Source organism: Embiotoca jacksoni, unplaced genomic scaffold (genome assembly GCF_022577435.1).
Source record: "Embiotoca jacksoni isolate LCO1_2020_lvr unplaced genomic scaffold, fEmbJac1.0.p SCAF_3, whole genome shotgun sequence".
NCBI classification, from domain to species: domain Eukaryota; kingdom Metazoa; phylum Chordata; class Actinopteri; family Embiotocidae; genus Embiotoca; species Embiotoca jacksoni.
Window position 1 is genome coordinate 21,320,404 of NW_027185381.1, and position 20,416 is coordinate 21,340,819.

Here is a 20,416-nt window from a genome sequence, read left to right on the forward strand (position 1 = left end):
TATCTGTTTGCAGGAAATAAATGGAAGCCCTGTTTGGTGTCAGTTTGTTCCCTTTTATTCAAAGGAATTTTTAGGAATAGCAGCAAAACTTTGCCACATTAAAGAAGACTGGTCCTCAGTCTGGACAAAGCGCTGCTGAATGGGTCGCCTCATGAGAACAGAACTGTCAGTTTGCACTCCGGTTCTGGACTGGGCTGCCTCTCTGGACAGGCCCATAACCGCTTGCAGGCCAATAAGAGCGTTTTGATGGTATTGAGGGATCACTTGCAGCACACATCTGAGGGCTGAATAGCATCGTGAATGGGAGCAGCACACATAGATGTCATGAGTCCTGCCTCCCGCAGAGAGGTTGAAAGCGAAAAGTAGAGCGCAATGAATACTTGAGTGTTCTGGAGGCTATGAAATTGAAAGGCCTCGCTCCTTTTTTTTTTTTTTTTGCCAAAAGATTTCAGCAGAAAAATAGAAGCAGCTCGTGTTTTTTAATCGCAACTTTGAGATTGATTGGGCGAACTTGTGTGCAAATCAATGCATGCCTGACAGACGTTTTTCTTTTATGATAATCTTGATGTCAAGAGCAAGAAGAGAGGAATAATGCAACAGGGCTACCTGCAGAAGAGAAAATCTTTTTTTTTTTTTTTTACGGAATATTTTTTAGGATTATGGAAACTTCCTGTATTAAATTGTAATTCTTAAAACAGTGAATCATTTCCTTTTGCGGAATTAATAAAGTAACTATCTATCTATCTAATTATTAGGCTTGTGAGAATTGTGCACTATTTGTCTATTAAATTAAATAGAGGCAAATATGTTTAAAACTTTCATCAGTCCAACCATGTTAAAACACTACAAGCATCCAAGAGACCATTTGCATCACACTGAGTATATCCATAATGTCCTCTTTTTTTTTTTTTTTTTTTTTTTTTTGCAATGTGCTAAACAGCAAGCCAGCTTGCTGCCTCTAGATATCACAGTTTTAATGCACACTGCAAAGCAAGACAGATGCACAGCTGAGATAACTTCCATTTACAGTGTAAGCCTGGGAGAGCCACAGTGTAGAGGCCATATACTATTTATGGGTTAATCGATACAGTAGCTGGATGACACCATGTCCCTGCTACTTTCTGTCATGATGATGGCTCACTAATTTTGGAACGGCTGCTTTCTCCTCCTGCCTTCAGCCGGGTGCGAGAAGGTTTAATTTGGCTGTAAAAATGCCAATCAACCGGGTTACTTCTTGTTCCTGGGGGAGGTCGTGAAGGGGGCAAGTCCATAGGAAGAAATATATTCACATAGTTCTCTTAGAGACACTACTAACCCCTGACATCCCATTTGGGTTGTAATTTCATGTTGTTAAAGTGACAGGGACCCAGCCCGTGTGCTTTTAGAGAGGCAGGGAGACAGAGGCGAGTCCTGATCAGAGAGGCCTTCAATTCTTGTTCTCTGGCTGAGGATGGTTGTGTGTATGTAAAGAGCCAGAAAGAGAAAGAGGGTGAGTGCATGTTGTCGTTTCTGTGTGTGTGCAGATTCTTGAGCCTGAGCACACGCGCTTGTATTTCTGCAGAATATGTGTGCGGCATTGAGCGCCCGCACGTAGCATGTTTCGGTATTTGTATGTGTCTTTTTTGCTGGCAGGGGTCAGCACACATCAGAGGCACAGGGGAAGACCCCGGACCATCCCACTCTGCAGTGATACTGCTGGCTCGAGAAAAAAGAGAGACAAGTGGGGAGGGAAAAAAAAAAACTCATTACCTTGGCACTAAGACTTAACGCTCCTTCCTTGAACTGGCTTTGATCTCTACCTAATGTGGATATATGGGAGAACTGATGCTTTTACTGTGATGAAAGCTAACATTTAACTGCTCACATTAAATTAGCGAGGAAAAGGCATCGGGCATGTTTGCATCTTGGGGCAGTGGGAAGGTTGCTTTACAAATTGTTCCACAAGTTATAAAACATATTGACTGTGTAGGCACATTAAACTCATCTGCATTTGCATTTCCTGTCAACTACTGTATATTTTATTGATAGTACATCACTGATCTTCAACTGAATAATATACAATTATTCTACCATATTATTTATTGTCCATACTGCCCATAATATTGCCCTGTATAGTACATTTTGTTTCATTTGCCATGACAATGACCTTTAACCTGATTTAACAATTTAAAACAATTAAATATAAACTAGCTTTGATTAATAAACCATTTTAATATAATATTTTGTATGTATTAGTATGTATAAATGTATATATATTTATATAATGAATACTGTATTACAATTTTAGGGAGCTTTATTGCACAAAACAATTCAATTTAATCTATTATAAGAACCAAATCAAGTGGCTGAGTGTCATTTACAATATAACAAATACATTTAATCATTATTTATCATTTAAATATTAGTCTATCACTTGAAAGAATGACACGATATTGATCATTTAATAGCTAAAATACAGCAAAGTCACAACTTTCAATCGAAATATGACAATGATATATCAAAACTAAAATGTGCAGGATAAACTCGATGAAAATGACTTCACCTGAAACATGTTTGATGACATTATTAGCATGTTATTCACGTAGTTTGTGGTTTTGCGGCTTGTAATAAACATCCTCCGGTGTGTGATCATCAACGAAGAGCTCCTGGGCTGTGATTCATATGGAAATCAGAGGTAGGAGGACACTCGTGTTGGTGTCCGCCCCTCTCTGAGAAGTAAAGAGTTAACGGAGCGGTGGGTTTGCCCATTCTCCTGCTGTGAGTGACGCGATCATCTCTCTTATCCCTCAACTTTGCCTGTTGCCAGACCAGGCAGCCGAGGTGGACGCTGGCTTTCACCGCTGACATACTCAACGCGATCACAGCAAAACAATTCACATCCCCACGCCTTATTTATTTATTCTCCCGCTGACTTTTCACCGCAGGCTGCTATTCCGTAACGATGATGTTTAGTTTTTCTTTCCATCGGACTCCCCGATGTTGTGCAGTCTACTACACGAAGGCGTGAATCTTTTTTTGAGTAGAGGTGGATCTTCCCGGATACGGCGAGGGGGTAGCTCTATGAAATAAAAAAAAAAAAGAAGACTTTCACGGAAATCCCCACAAATAAAAAAATGCCACGGAGGAAACAAGAAGCGCCCAAGCGCGCAGCAGGTACGTGTATCCAACTATAATGTGCGTAAAATGAGGTTTACTGTGACAAAGCTGCGGATGTTCCGTTTGTTTTGTAAAGCTCACTTTACAGTCACTGCATTTCCGTTTCCACTTTGTGTTTTTTTTTTTTTTTTTTGCTCTCTCTGTCTCTCACGATGCGCTTTGTCACTCTTGGCTGCTCCTGCGAGACCTCATAGAAACTATCTCCTTTTTAAAGCGGATGTACAGTTTGTATACAACGTTTCTGCGTTTTTTTCGCTCCACACTGTGCAGCGATCGGATGAGTCGGCTGCTGTAAACTTTCGCTTCCTATTGTTCCAAACTTGAACCACTGATAGTTACCGATCGGTTTCTGCCATCCGAATATGATCCGTAAGAGTAAACACTCTGAAAATAAGCGGTGTTTTCTTGGTGTTGAGTGCCCGAGGCGTGCCATAAGGGGAGCATAAGGGCTTTGTGCGCATTTGATCCGAGCACATAACTTCTTCACACAAGCGGAAAAAAAGCTCTACCTCTGAGGTTTTTCTTTTCTTGGGATAAAATAAACAATTTGAGTGCAGACAATGGGGTTTCGTGGGCTGGAAGGAGTCATAATCGACAGTTGCCATGTCTGATTTGACGGTTGATTGATTGGCTGTCATGCGGCTTTGATCTGATCCTTCCCGATTTGCATCAGAAAATCACTTCCCACCATGTGCTGCAGGCCCCTGACGTCACGTTTAAACCACTTTGAAAGGCCCTGTGTACTTTTTGCTCTCTCCCCCTGTGTGTGTGTGTGTGTGTGTGTGTGTGTGTGTGTGTGTGTGTGTGTGTGTGTGTGTGTGTGTGTGTGTGTGTGTACGTCTCTCTCTCTCTCACACACACACACTTTCTATCACTCTGATGGTCAAGTGACTCACGAAAAAGTGAAAGAAGGGGGAGGACAAAGTGGTTTCACAGTGAGACATCACACACACAAACAGACACACACTTCCAGCAGAGAACATCACACTCCCATGTGCACTTGTTCACTTTGAACACACACACACACACACACACACACACACACACACACACACAGTCACACGCATACAGTGGGTAGAGGAGGCGGTAGGAGTGGGTTAGGGGTTGTAAAAGGAGCCGTGTGCTATGTAATGGAGGGGAGGAATGGGTTTGCTCTGTCAGACCGGGCCGTCACAACGGCTTTGTTTCATGTTTGATTTAATTGTCTCTCCCCTGACAGGCCCATTCATCAATGGCTTTAATGGTCAATCAGAGACAGGCTGAGTGAGTGCTCCCATTCTGTTTAGCCATAAGCTGGCCTGGGCTTTTATTTCATCAAAATGCCCCAGCCTAATGTACATGCTCACTGGCTCAGAGTGGCCGCGGGGAGCACATAAAGAATGACTGAAAGCTTTCTGATTTCAGATCAGTGAGAAGGATATTTTTTTTTTCCATCCCCTCTTCTACTCTCTCCTCGCTGCTACACTGCTGTTTCTCTGTTGACAAAAGGGAATAAAAGGCTGTAATATAGATCGTTTTGTGTTTTTAGAAAACAACTTTTTCTCCCTGAAACCACGCTTCTTTGTTCATTCATTCATCTATTCATTTCTTCATTTTTTCATGCTCCCCTTCCACCCCTGTCAGTCAGCCTGTGCAGCTGCAAGTTATAAAGTTGTCAACTGTTCAGTGGCACACAAAGGGTGATGATGAATTGATTGCAGCACAGAGCATGGTGATAGAGAGAGCAAAGAAAAGGATGACAGATGATGGGCCTTGATTAGGGACTTAGGGGGAGAGTCAGCCCACTGCAACCTTGAGACTTGCATGAAAAATCTACCCCCCCTACACACACACACACACACATACACACACACACACACACACACACATACACATACACACACACACACACACACACACACACACACACACACACACACACACATAAACACTCTGCTTTGCTCTCTCATTGTCTCCCAAACACACACTCTCTCAGCTTCTCCCTCTCTTTCTTTCCTGTCTGAGAGGGCTTCTCTCTCCGCAGTAGAAAACTTGTTTTGCCTGCTTCATTAGCGTTGGTCCAATTAGCCGTGAGGCTGATGGAGTCCTGACAGGCCCTGTGATTGGAGATGACAAGCTCGGGGTGCCCAGCCCAATGAGGTTTGCCACCACTTTGATGTAATCAACTTGATATTACACAGAGTCGCTTGCCTTTGGTTGTACTGTAACTCAATTTTCTGCTGCAGGTGACAAATGGGCCTGCGTACCTGGGTCAGGTCTGAGTGCTCTTAACAACCAAGGGCAGCTGACCACGTAAACAGCCGAGCAAACACGAGATAGAGAGACTTTCCCGGCTGTGGAAATACAGTCCTCCTTCCTTCGTGGCTGGCGATTAGTTTTGCTACGAGCTCGGGGCCTGAAGCTGTCTAAACGGCTTCAGAAAGTTGAAATACTCCATCGACTTAACGGGAAGTCGACATCGGCCTTACAACATGTGGGCAAAGACGCGGATATTTCATTGGAATGTCGAAGCTGTACAGCATGTCTGCAGAGGGGATGCAGTGTATATACAGTATCCAGAGTGTTGCGTGTGTCAGTGCACTTAGATCACTAAAGAGAAATCCATCCTCCCTTTTTTCTCTGTCAGAAACTTTGTTTATTTGTGTAAGAGCAGACATGAGAGAGAGTCTGATATAGAAAGCGAGGGGTGGGGGAGTTGGTCTGATTTGGACAGGACTCCACAGCAACAGTTTCTTCTTTCTGCAGGGTCAGGATTACAGCTGCCAGACTGGCAGCCATCACTCATGTCTGCCTATGAGTGAGTGTATGTGTGTGTGTGTGTGTGTGTGTGTGTGTGTGTGTGTGTGTGTGTGTGTGTGTGTGTGTGTGCGCACAAATCGGATTTGTTGGGTTTGGATATGCGTGTGTGGTTTGGCTTGCAATACTAATGAAAGGAATGGTAACTGTAGACCACCTGCTTGGGTCAGGCCATAATTCTCTGAACTCTGCAGGCCTAAAGTTTCTTCTTCTCTTCCTCCTGTCTTTCTCTGTCTTTGCACATCACCTGTGCAGCATGCGTGCATGCCAACCTAGAAACTCAAGACAAACATGGAAGGTTGACTCTCGTAAAGTCACGAGCATTTACAGCCCACCTTGCAGACACATGCACACATATGGCGACGGGCTTGTAAAAGCAGCGAGTGAAATGAAATGAGCTGCTTTTAGATCTGTCTGCCTTCTTGTTGTTTATGTGTGAAAAGCATGCCCTTACGGAAGCAGCAGGGGTTGCGCGAGTAGGGACTTAATTGTTCGACCGACATACACACTGACAGGGCCAGCGAGCTTTAACAACAATACGCCTCCGCTGGCGTTGTTTGCAGGTGTGAGCGATGCAAATGTTTTGGCCTTGCAGGCCTCGTTGCTAATGAAAGTCCTGTAGCTGGATTCCGGTGAGGTTGAGTCACGTCTGTGATCTATGTGTCTGATAAGTGCATACCTAATGAGGCTGAGCACCAGTGGAAGGAGGAGGAGGACAGTTAACAGAATGTTTCCCACAGGTATTGACAGACGCCTTTTTGTTTTTGCCATAGGCCTTGACTCCATAAATCCTGCCTGTATAATGATAACAGTGCCACCCTGCCAGCAAGTGACTGAAAGAGAGAGTGTAAGAGAGAAAGAGGGCAGAGGGGGAGGAAGAGGAGGAGGTTCTGGTGGTGGGGACGATGAGGAGAAAAAGAGCGGGGGCGTTGAAATGGGCCTTCTCTCCTTTTTAGCACACACTTGGCAGATGTCAAGCCATAGGGTTGGGCTCTAGGAGTGAAAGAGGAGTGTAAGTGCTGTAGTAGTGTCACAAATAGAAAACCGTTAGCCATCCACTCTTCTCTTTCAGCTTTCAGTGTGCTTTCAGCCGAGGTTTTCAGCCGAGACTGCTGTCTGGGCACTGACTCGGAGGCTTTGTAAAAATAGTCCCACCGCTGTTGTGATAGATGCAGCTGCACTGTGGCGACAATTGGGACAGGCTGGAACCCTCCAAACCCCACCACCCAACCAGCCTCTCTCCGTCTCCTGCCCCTCCCAGAGGTACAGAGAGAGCGTTAGAGCCTGGTGGGATGTGTGCTCTTTTCGGGGGGAAACTGAGCTGCTCCAGTCTTCAGGGGTCCTGAAACCCAATCCAGGAGGAGAATAGCCCAGCCATGCCAGAGAGCCGATTTCCTTTTCAACAGAGTCATTTATCACTGACCCACCCTTCGCTTCTGACACGGTGACGTGTGTCATTTATCAAACAGGCTTTACCAGACACACAGAGAAGGGAGGTGGATAGCGGGCAGAGAGGAAGAGAAAGAGAGAGTGAAAGACGGGAAAACAAGACATAGAGTGGACTGAGAGAAACAAAGAGAAGGAGAATGAGGTGTGGGAGTCGGTGCAGAGAGACACACAAAAACTGTCACTCGTTTATGAGGAGTTTTTCCAGGGAAGAGTGAGTTTTCCTGAAAGCCTTGAGGAGAAGCGTCTGGGAGGGGAGATTTTTTCGAGATGACAGGGAGGATTGAGTTACCTCGAGTTGTGTTTTGATGAGTGACAGAATGTTCTTCCATGACACGTCTCTAGATGTCTGAATGAAGGGGAGAAATATGCTTTGTGAGTACACAAGTCCGACAAGTGTGTTGGTGTTGTTTACTCATAATGTATGCACAACAAACACACGTAAAGGTGTGTGTGTGTGTGTGCGCGCACGCGCATGCGCATGCATATGCATGTGGCCATATGGCGTCAATGTTTAATGCCGTGTGTGTGTGTGTGTGTGTGTGTGTGTGTGTGCTGCTCCCTGATGAACAGGGCTGACAGGTATCACTCATGCAGCAGCCTGGCCTTTAAATGAACCCAAGCAGCTCTGCTCTCCCGTGGCCCTAACAGGCTCTCTCCAAGATGGATGCTTCTTTAAAAATCAGATTAATGATGGATACCAGGCTTATAGTGCCATTTATCATGAAGAATATTATTTAGGCCGGCCGTGTATGGCTGTAACTGGAGAGCCAGGACGAGAAGAAGCAGGGTGGAAAGCCTTAGACAGACACTCACTGTGTGATGGATGGCTGAGCGCTCTCTCTGAGTGTTACTAGACACCAGTGCCGCAGCAGTAAGCCATAATCAGATAGCCCAGGGATGTTTATCCCGCAACTACACTACCCAGATTGCCTTGCCTGGAGAGTTGCTTTATGAAAGGTGTAGACTACAGTCTGTCTTTAAAAAGTTAGTGGAATCATGAAAAAAAAAAAACTTGAGGCACTGAAGGGCATATAGAAGCCTCTATAGAGTTTATGGCAATTATACATTATAAAATGATCTGTTGTATCCAATATAACTGCCTGTAATGATTACCCAGAAATTTCCTTTAGTTTTGCCCAGAAGAGTCCCCAGACCCGCATCATTCCCCAACAATCATGAATAAAAGTACAGTAAGAGGTCAAGGCGAGGCCAGCTCTGCTGCTGCTACAGAAAATGGAAAAAAAAAAAAAAAACAGTTGTTTTGTTTTTTTCTGTCCTCTTCTTGTTCCCTTCTCTGTCTCCTACCTCCTCCTCCTCCTCCTACACACTACTGTGATTTATGGTGGCCATCCATCTTAAGGCTGCGTCCATCACCTCCTCGTTGCTAGGCAATCATGGCAGCAGCTGTGTGTTGAGAGAGGGGTTTGGTCGTTCCACTTCCCGGCCCAGATTTCCCTTTGCCCTGTACCCTGTACCCTAAGTTTCAACTTTTAAAAACAGCCCTGGTTAGTTGCAGCTATAAAACTAAAAGTTCATCTCGGAGCCCACCTTTTAACTTTAACCCCAGAGTAGCTCCAAATCCAGACGTCATTAACTGTATTTCAGTAGTAACCAACCTTAATCGCAGGCCTACAGTAATGCAGGTCCCAAAACAATGAAGAAAAAAAATAATTTTTTTTAGCTAATATTTTTCTGTCCTATTTCGCAGTCATGTTAATATTTTACACAACTTGCTTGTAGTGAAGCAAGAACACAACCACAAAAAAATGTGATACTTATATGCCATGCCAGGGGCAGGTGTTATGGAGACAATCTTTTTGACAAAATACCTGAATATTGCAACAATATTGCAAAGAGACTATAAAATATTGCCTTAGTCTGACACCCCCAAGGTATAACGGACAGTTTTAACACTTACTTTATACAGCACAGAAAACAGGTTGAGATCGGACATGTTTAAAAAAGGTTCCAGTTTAATCCAGTTATGAAAACACTTTGTTTGGGGTGGAAAGAAATACAACTTTAATCAGTTAACTCTAATCTACTGTACTTACTGCAGTTATTTTGCAGCCAGTGTTGCAATATAATAACAAGTATAACAGACCATTTAGGGACACTCATCTACATTTCTAAATAGTTAACTTTAAATTATTGGGTTAAAAATGTACATGTTGTTCACTTGTGTTTTCTTCAGGTTGAGGTATAAATCTGCTGATTCACTGGAAAAATGCCAGCAAGCAAAGTGATATAATAGTAGGAATTTAGAATGAACAGTAAATAAGAATCCAAAATGTCAAAAAATTAGAGCAACTGTATTGTAGTATTCGGCCTGGCTCGCCTAAAATATCCGTGGCTCAGTTCTGGCCTCGCTTTTAGCCGTCCGTCCAACCGTTTTGCACCATTCACACAGCCGGGTGACCTTTTAACAACATTGTTATGAGGCCTAAACAGTTTGAGGAATGTGGGTAAAAGGAGCAGTTTGTGCGTCATGGAACTGCGTGAGTAAGGCATAGTGTAGAAAGAGTGATAGAAAGCAGGAGGCAGAGATATGGGATAGTTGAAGGAAGTTTGACTGACTACGTATCATCAGACGAGACCGGCTCGGTGTGCGTGTTGGACTGGAACATCATCTTCCTGTGGCGTCTCAATCTTTTTGACTGCCCTTGGTTCTGCACCTGTGGAAACACTGTTGATTTTTTTGTTTGTTTCCATTTTGTTTATCGCTTATTGTGGCTTCTTCAAACTGGGACTTTATGATTTCAGAGTAAGCAACAGGAGGCCTTTATGCGTTTGTGGCTCGTCTGGTGTCAGATAAACTAGAAGAATTTTCAGGTCTTGACGGTCTGTATGTGCAGCTGGCAGCTTTTGAGGTCCAGTCATAACACAACAAACGGAGCAGAGGGTTGAATCTATTCATTTTCTCTCTCTCTTTCTCTCTCCTCTAACTAAGTGCATTGACAAGGTTCAGCCCTAAGCTTTGCCCGGGGCCAGAATGATCTCTCTGTTTTTCCCATCTCCCATATCACACATCCTGCACTACAATCGGCGGACACAATGTATTCACAATGCCATCAGGGGGTAGAGAACACACACAAATAAAATCCAACAAAGACATTCATGATCGCCTGTAACATGATAGCCTGTATAAGCACAACATAGCGGCACAGTTATGTATTCAAAATCTAGAAAGTGAGCTGCACGAGACAGCCGTCTCTGGTCACATCTGAAAAAGCGACTTATGTCAGAGCTTGTTAATTTTTAAAATGACCACAGATCACCTGTTACATTTTTTTCTCGTGGGACTTTCAGCCAGCTTGTAAGGATCAAAGGGAAAAGAGGCAAAGAACTAAGTTTGATTGAGTGTGTTACTTTGACAAATGTGTACAAGAGAAAGGCATTTTAGGTATGTTACTGATCTGCTGCTATTTTGACAGAATGGGGCTGTTTTGGACTAAATTATTCTAATCTATTTTAAGAGTTTTAGACTGCTGGGAAACTTGAGAGAGAATAAAAGGGAGCAGTTGGTGACTTTTTTTTGTGTGATTGAAAATGAGGTGACTTCCTGTCCTTTAGTGTTCTGGAGCTGTTTCCTCTCAGTAAGAGCCCCCCGCTGAGGGGCCGTGTTGGTTTAAGGGCGTCAAGGTCCAGTTAAAATACTGTACACATGTCAAGACACGCACGTCATGTTGTGATACAGTTTAACTCTCTCCTCTCAGAGCCTTGCTTTCTGATCTTCTGAATTTCCCAGCCAACATGTGATCAAAGGCCGTGGAAGATATGTTTAACCTCCGTTTGTCTTTTCTATATTTTTGGTAATAATATTAAACAATAATCTTGTCCATAAGAAAAAAAAATGACTATCATCCAGAGTTGTAGAATTTATAGTTTCATTTTTCCTTTTTTTATTTGGTTGTTGTCTTTAAACAAAGTTGTAAAAGTTTTTACTTTACAGTAAGTTATAAGAGACCACCCATGTGAACAGCTTCCTGTTCCCTCCCGCAATCTCAGTTGTGTTTTTATGCACTGTACAGTTATCTAATGACAAAGTTACTAGAAGATAATTAAGCTCCAAAACATATTTAAACAATACTTAGAATAGTGTTAATATTTTTTTTATTTTCCTAAAAAGATGTTAATAAAGCATTCTTATTTCTCTTTTCTATCTGCATGATGAAATATCATGTGTACACTGAATTTATATTATAGATTATAATGCTTCATGATTGGCCTAAGAACGATTTTTAGAGATAATTTCTCATAATGATGGGTGTATGTCAGTTAAAACAGGTCTTTTTCTCACCATATTTTTTCATTTAATTTTTACGGAAATAAACACAGATAGGATGCTTTTTTAAAAAAAAAAAAAAATTATATTCAGACATCTGTTGTGCATGCCGCTCTTTTTAAGGGGAAAAAAAAAAAATCACAGATGAAATATTGTACTCATGATGACCACACAAAGGACTCCCCTTTTTTTAAATCACGATGCCTCCGGCAAGGTTGTGTTTTTGACCAAGCAGTCATTTGAGTATGAGGGTCAGACACAGGTAGAGCTTTTAATGACACATCCTGTTTACCCTGCTTCTGTTGGGTGTGATCCGGCTCCCAGACTGTTTCCCCAGCTGTGGAGGTCAGATCAGGAATATTCCCACAGGTCATCAAGGGGCTGATTTAAGGAAAATAGGCTCTGAATTTAGCTGCAGCTACATGAAGAGACATTGGATTGTGTTTTCACAAATTTACACTCCCTTAAGAATATGCAAATGTTTATGCAGATTCAGTTGTTTGCCTTTTGTTCCGGGGATAATTGCCCAAACATGCAGTGAAAGTGCAAAGATTTCCTCTTCGGGAACACACGCTGGATTTTTTTTTTTTTTTTTCATGCATACGCGGCTCGGTTTATAACACGGCATCAAAAAGCAGACAATGAGGAGAAATAACCTATAGGACAGAGGAAAAGAGACACAGAGAGAGACACTGTAAGCCTCTGCTTTAGAGGCAGCCACAGCACCTTCCTGCTTAATCACCTCCTGTCCCTGCCCTCTCTGTTGTTCCTGATCGTCAGAGCAGCACTGCAGTATTTCTATCAGATGATCTCTCCCTCCTCGTCTGCGGCCCTTATGTTTATGAAAATGATACTCCACAGGAATGCCTCCTGCATGCCAAGATGTCACTGTCTTTCCTCATCGCTTGCATCTACGTGCGTGTACGAGTGCGTTTGTGTGTGGGGGGGGGGGGTGTCATAACTGACTGACTAGCTTTATTTATAATTACGTGGGGGAGTATTTGAGGTTGCGTATGTTCAGGTGAAATGTGTGTTTTCGGCATTATGTGAGACTTCCATTTTTCTGCAGCTTCTGTGTTTGTGTGGATTTGTTATTGCTATTTCTGTGTGAGCTGTGACTGAGATGTTGATTGTGTGAGAAGTGCACCTCCCACCCTTCTTATCCAACTCCCCCCCCCCTCAAGGAATCATTCATGGAACCTAATGATTCTTGTCTTTTCCCCACATGGCATCAACTCAGTTTATCATTACTAGAACACACACCCTTGCTTTCTTATTCTCTTTCTCACACCCACACACGCACTGGGAAAATTTATACATTGGCCCTACACCATATGCTTAGATATTAGTTAAGACTGCATCCAAGAATATTGTTGTATTCCTAATTTATTCTAAGGGAGCCTCCATACTCCCATCACCTTTTATTAGCTTGATAAATCACCTCTGTTGTCAGTCAAGGCAGGGAGAATAATTGGATGTGGTTGTCGCCCTGTGTGATGGATTATCAGTCATTGGGGATTAAATTAACAGATAGTGCTCAGACATAATGGTTTTTGTTTTGCATTTTAAATTGCCTGGGAGCACGGTTTGACTCTATAGGTTTTTATAGCCGGTCCTTTTGGACTTCTCTCCGCCTCTCTGTGCTATCAGGGGCTTAATGTCAAATGAACAATAACCTATAGGGCTGCAGCGCTATTAGTATGAAATGTAAAACATTTACTGCCAGGTTAAAGTACATACAGTGGCTTGGGAAAGCGTATGAATGTGATGGCATGACATGAAATTGGATATAGCAATAGTTTGATGAAATGGCGAGACAATGTGAAGAAATATGTGGAATATTTTGTTGTTGAGGAAGAGAAAAGGTGACCTGACAACTTGGTCAAGCAACGTGCCAGGCTCGCCTGATGCAAGCTGACATCCGTGACCAGCTCGTCAGGACACAAACACATTAACTAGCTCGTCTTGGCCGGATTTTCTCTTTCAAATCAGAATCCGACACGAATACCTTGCAGAGGAGACGCAGAAGAGAAAGTGAAGCGAGAGGAAAGGCGGTGTGGGAAGTCACTAGAGTACTGGTAGCATATCTCCTCTTGCATGTTTGCCCGTGCGTGAGCGATTTACCTCCTCGCCCGCTTCTGCATTCTCCCAGACCCCTCCCTCCCTTCCTCCCTCCCTTCCACGTCCGCATTATCATAATTGTGTCCAGAACATGAGGGGCCGGGGAAGTGATCATGTCATTTTATTTACACCCTGCTTGGCCCTTTTTACAAACGACATGCCACTGACTGCCAAGCGGACTGGGGCCCGACGACATCTTTTGATCAGGGCTGTCGGGGCCTATCAGCGGAGAATGGCAGGTAATGGATACCCAGTGACAAACCAAATCTCCGGGAGGACGGAGAGTGGGCCGCACCTGCCAGGTCTCCATTAGGCTGGCCTCTCAGTGGGGCTGCCTGCTGACTGTGCCCCCAGGGCCCAAATCAGACCAGCGCCAGCCGCATGGCTGCCTAGAGATTGGCTGTTAGCACTGGAAATGAGAGTTATTTCAGCTATGACATTTTTGTTTAGACTGGATGTGTGTGCGTGGGGCGGGGGGGGAATGAAGGATTTAGTCACAGCGGGTGTATATATATGTGTGTGTTTGTGTCCGCATGCACAGGCTGCACTGTGTGAGTGCTCAAACCATTAAGGACTATACCTACAGCTTCCTTCTGTGGCATTTGTCTTGGTTTACAATATTGTCCAAATAGCCCCAGACCTGTCTACAGGCCATCCACTATTTTCAGAGATTATTTGTTTTTCCTTAAGTTGAGCGGTTTTCTTGTGAAGTGGTCAGGAAATGAGGGAGCGGAGGCTTGGTGACACTGCGGAAGAAGGGGGGTGAGTGGGAGTTTGGTGGGTAGACTCGTCGCCACAGGAGACACAGGAGTTTGTGTGTTTGGGGAGGGCCCAATGACACACACACACACACACACACACACAGACTCTTATCATCTCTCTCTCCATGTGATCAGTGGGGGCCAACATGAGAAGTGACAGGTCATTTATGCATCGCCATCTTGTCAACGATCCTCCCTCTCTCCTCTACCTCCTCATACCTCTCTTCCTTTGATCTCATTTTACTCCTTCCTTCATTTTGTTTTTTTATGATGTATTATGTTGAACATTTAACACCTGTTTGGACTGAGATTTGCTTTTAAGTATATAGTATTGACTATCTCCTACATATTAAGAAACTAATGAGATCACTTCAGTCCAGATGACAGTGTGAAATGTCTATTCAGCACATCAAAATTTCATCAACAACATTCTGACATCCCTTTCTTCAAGATATGCTCTTTGCCTGTGTGCATGCGTGTGTGTGTGTGTGTGTGTGTGTGTGTGTGTGTGTGTGTGTGTGTGTGTGTCTGTCTGTCTGTCAGTATGTATGTGTGTGTGTAATCAGAGAAGAGGCAGATGAAGAGGCGTCAGACATATTAACTGACAGATGGAGGTTGATCCAACTCATTTATTACCCCAGAGGAGAATGCCACAGTGAGATTGGGCTTCATTAATTTCAGATTTAGTTTTCATTTCAAGCTGTTGCGCCCTGAGATAAATAAAATGGTGCATTATGTTTTTGCCAAGATATTTCTTTTTTGTTTTCCTCCAATAGAAGGAGTGAAAAGAGGGGAGGCATAAGTTCCGTGTGGCTGGGGTAGTATATAAATACAGGCTCGCCTAGAGGAAAATAACACCTCAACGGTTGATGAGGTGAAATGGGATGACTGTAATTTCTCAGCTCAGCTTTAAAGGCTCCCACACAGATGGCTCATTTATCCCTGGGAGTCCTCGGGCACACATAGCAGGGAAACTTTTTCTCCAGTTATTCTAACATAACGTGTTCACTCCCTGCAATTTAACTCATCTCTTTCCTCCTCTCTTTGTCTCCATTCTCCTTGCAGCCTATTCTCCCGAGGAGCTGACAGAGCACGCTGTGGAGGATGAGGAAGCAGAAGCAGACGACCTGCCCTTAGCCCCTCAGGATGACCTTCCCATGAAAGATGAGTTTGTGGAGCAAAGCGAAGGGACTGCCAAGGAGCAGGCATGTGACCAGGAATCAACTGAGGCCACAGAGCTCTCAGGACAAGAGATGGACAGCGAGTCGCATGTGAGTGAGACCAGTGATCGCCTCTCAGACTTCGAGAGCCCCTCCAGAAAAGTCGAGGGCAACTCAGTCACAGCAGCTCTGAAAGCTGGCATTAAGACACCTCCCATAGGCATCGACACCTTAGAACAAATGAAGGCTATCTACTCCAGCTTCCTGACCAGCCCCTTGTGGTCCCCACTGAACTTTAATTCCACACAGCTACAGGCACAGACTTCGGCCTCGACAGAGAAGCCAACTCGCAGCAACAGCACCAGTAGCAGTAGTAGCTGCAGCAGCGGTAGCTATGACTGGCACCAGTCTGCAGTGGCAAAGACACTACAGCAGCACCCTCCTCAGAGCCGCCACCCTGCTCCATCTGAGCCCAGCCTCTTTAGTACAGTCCAGCTCCACAGGCAAAACCCAAAGCTGTTTGGCTCAATCTTCACCGGAGCCAGTAAATTCCGTTGTAAGGGCTGCAGTGCTGCTTATGACACCCTGGTAGAGCTGACTGTTCACATGAATGATACGGGCCACTACCGCGACGACAACCAGGACAAGGCAGGCAGCGGGTCAAAGCGCTGGTCCAAACCACGCAAGCGTTCCCTGTTGGAGATGGAGGGAAAGGAGGATGCCCAGAAAGTTTTAAAGTGCATGTACTGTGGCCACTCCTTTGAATCCCTCCAGGACCTCAGTGTCCACATGATCAAGACCAAACACTACCAGAAAGTGCCTCTGAAGGAGCCCATGGCCCCTGTGGCAGCCAAAATCATGTCTTCTAAGAAAAGAGGACTTATGGGGTTGGACCTCACTGCCACACCACGCTCTAGAGAAGGAACCCCCAAAGCTAAGCACTCACAGGCAGACCTGAGTGAACCCTCACAGAAACCTTCCACCATCCCCTACACACCCCCTAACAACCGCTACGGCCACCAGAATGGTGCGAGCTATGCCTGGCAGTTTGAGTCCAACAAATTCCAGATCCTCAAGTGTATGGAGTGCGGTAGTTCCCATAATACACTGCAAGAGCTGAGGACCCACATGATGGTGACAGGACACTTCCTGAGGGTGACGAGCTCTGTGGGAAAGAGAATCAAAACACTTCCTGAGGCTACCTCCCCCAATCCTGGGAGGGTTACCACACCTACCGAACAGAGAGTCCAGTCTGTTCCACTCGCACCCTCAACCTTCTCTCCTCCACCTCTTCCGACTACCACAACTCCCCCCACCACTTCCCCTCCTCTCAAAGAGATCAAAAAGGAAGAGGTTGAGGAGGAGTGCACTAAGCAAGAGGATGCTGGAAATGAAAAGCAAGTTGCAGTTGCTGTTAGTAAGGAGGAGGATGCTGAGAGGGAGGAAAAATATGACATTTCAAAGTATACCTATCTTACCGAAGAGGACCTGAAGGAGAGCCCTAAAGGGGGGTTTGATATTCTCAAATCACTGGAAAACACTGTGACATCAGCCATCAATAAGGCGCAGAGTGGGAATCCAAGCTGGGGGGGCTACCCTAGCATCCATGCAGCCTACCAATTCCCCAGTGCCCTCAAGCTCCAACAGAGCAGCATGGAAAAGAATTCCCAGATGAAGTTCTTGTTCAATGGAGGCGATGGAGCGCTGTCCTCCCTAGCTAAGAACCAGCCCCTCATTTCCCCACCACTTAGTCAGTCCTCCCCTTTTCCCAGCAACAACTTCCAGGCAATGGAGGACTTGGTGAAAAAAGTGACTGAGAAAGTAGCAAAAGTAGAGCAACGGGTTAAGCAGTTGTCTCCAAAGAGGGAGAACCGATTCTCTCCCTGTAGTAGTGAGGCTGGAGAATCACACAAGGGAGGAGAGGCTGACTCACCCAGGGAATGGAGGGAAGTCACCCCAGCCAATAGCGACAGAGGAAGCCATAGCGACAGAGCATCCCCGGCAACTGAACACAAGAGAGAAACAGCAGTTAAATCCCCACTCGCCTCTGCTCTAAGATGCAGCACCGCCATTATCACTGGTCATACTCCTCCTGAGCAGCCCTTTGTCAATCCTCTAAGTGCTCTCCAGTCAGTAATGAACATTCATTTGGGCAAAGCAGCCAAGCCCTCTTTGCCGAACCAAGATCCCTTGAGCCTGCTCTCCAGGCTCAGCCAGAGCATGGCTGAGAAGGCCTCTGTGGCCACCCCTTCATCACAGACCAAAAAGCCAGAAAACTTAGTTGATAATAGTTTTTGCCAGCCCAGTGATGACCAACCTATGGACCTCACAAAAGGGAAAAATGAAAGAGGAGGCTCTGTAGGCTCAGCCCCACTGACACCCTCATCCACAGCCTCCTCCATCTCCCCCATCTCTCTTGTTACGCCTGCAAAGCTAACAGTGGTCTCTCCGTACACATCCAGCAGCCCTCTACATGAAAATGCATTGTCAGATATCTCAGACATGCTGAGAAATCTGACACAATCCCACCATGTCACGAAGCCTCCTTCACGGTCTCGGGTCGTAGATAAAACTGAGGTTGTGGGCTCTACCCATGACGACGACGAAGCCTCTCTGCATGGCCACAAACGCAAGGGCCGTCACTCCAACTGGAACCCACAGCACCTCCTTCTTCTGCAAGCCCAGTTTGCATCAAGCCTGAGGCAGACGTCAGAGGGCAAGTATATCATTAACGACCTCAGCCCACAGGAAAGAATGCACGTATCACGTTTCACAGGTCTCTCCATGACCACCATCAGCCACTGGCTGGCTAATGTCAAGTACCAGCTAAGGAGGACGGGCAGAACCAAGTTCCTCAAGAACCTGGACTCCAGTCAGCCCATATTCTTCTGTAGTGACTGTGCCTCACAGATCCGAACCCCAGCAGCTTATGTATGCCACCTGGAAGCCCACCTGGGGTTCAGAATCAGGGACCTGGCCAAGCTGTCCCCCAAACAGACTGTCAGGGACTCCCACACTCTCACTGAGAAACTCGTTCCCCTGGAGTCCTTCCTCTCTCCACAATCACAAGATGACTGCAGTAGTAATGGGGCAGTGTACCGCTGCCAGCTCTGTGTCCGCAAGTTTGCCACTAAGCACGCCATCAAGCTTCACCTCAGCAAGAGCCATGGGAAGTCTCCAGAGGACCATCTGCTTTATGTGTGTGAACTCGAGAAACATTAAATTACTCTTAGCAGTAGACATCCTGGAAAACATTTGTAGAATGACTGTTAAAAACAACAAAAATAAAAAACAATATTTGAAGCGTGTGGTAATGCACAAAGATGCCACAAACTACTGTTCAAAATCTCAGCACAAGGTGTTTACATCTATTTGGCCACTAAACATTTCTGGTATCTCCTGTATTTCAAAAGACATTTATTTCACATCAAAATATACTGTAGGTCAAAGACATTCAGCTCCCTCAGTCTGTGTTCACCTTTGGTAAGCTGAGAGGACATATTATTTGATGATCACGGTGAATCTTTTGACTAAAAGGTCAGCTATTAACTTGAAATGTATTAACTTTATTGTATTTATTTTGTAATTTTTGTGCGTTTGGTTTTGATTTGCTGGTAGACTGCATGTTTTACTGTTACGTTTGTACAGTCCTGTCGAGATTTTAAAAATGCCCTTTCAAACAGGTCATTTTTTTTTAACACCTTAAAACAGCCAAATGCCTGAGAAAGCTCCTGAAAAAGTCTGCCAAACTGCAGAAGTTCATTGCTTGTTTTTATAGTTTTCTCTGTACAGCCTCTTGATTTTCTTGCTGATTGTAAAAGCTGCCTTGTTCTTTATCATTGAGTGAGGGGCACTTAAAATCCAGGTCTGTGTAAAAATGTACATATAGTGTGTAAGCTTACAATTCGCTGTTTAAATTATGCATACTTGTTATATTTCCTAATTTAAGAGGACTATGACTATCCACTGGTGCAGAGCCTTTGAAGAAGATTAAAAAGGATACTGTTTTGCACAATAGTTTTATAAATGTTATTTGATAAAAAACAAAAAACAATACAGATATGTTAATGCCTTGTGCTTCTATGATTAAATTGAATTAACTGCTGCACAAAATTGTTGTTTTCTTTTCTATTTACCATTCAGAGAAATCTGTAGATCAAACATGCATTTTGAATTTAAAATGCAACAATTCAACAAACAACATTTCAAAGCTATTTATTTATGAGCAGAGATAACGGACACATCACAGTATTGTCCAAAATATAATTTCCAAACTGGTTTTTCCTGGAAAATCATGCGGTATAGGCAAAAAAAAAATAAAAAAAAAAACTCACCAAATCCCCACCTTTGTCCCACAATGTCATGACTAAGCATTTACAAATCACCTGACAGACTGCTCGTGTGCAGAGTCACTAAACAAAACGTAAAAACCCGCAACCCGTGCGCTGTTGTGTTCACAAGCGCAATTTGTCAAGTATTCCTGGTGATTTCTGTGTCGTCGCGTTGTTGTGGGGCGGACTCGAGAGGTGCGAGTGGTGCCACTGCCTGCGAGGCGTCTGGCAGGTGGTGTGTGCTGCATGTAAACCACCAGATGTTTCTGAAACGAGCCACTGGAGGAGGAGGAGGCAGGCGGGCTACAACAGCAGGCAGAGTGGGCTGATTACCACGGGGGCTTGGATGCCATCAGG

At 44.6% G+C, this 20,416-nt stretch overlaps 1 protein-coding gene across 1 annotated transcript; it reads left to right on the plus strand.

Annotated features, from left to right (window-relative positions):
* Positions 1-2,770: 2,770 nt before the first annotated feature.
* Positions 2,771-20,205, plus strand: tshz3a (teashirt zinc finger homeobox 3a). The gene is made up of 2 exons (XM_069163152.1): positions 2,771-3,153; positions 15,634-20,205. The coding sequence occupies exons 1-2, from the start codon at positions 3,114-3,116 to the stop codon at positions 18,948-18,950; spliced, it is 3,357 nt and encodes a 1,118-aa protein (XP_069019253.1). The 5' UTR covers positions 2,771-3,113; the 3' UTR covers positions 18,951-20,205.
* Positions 20,206-20,416: the final 211 nt, after the last annotated feature.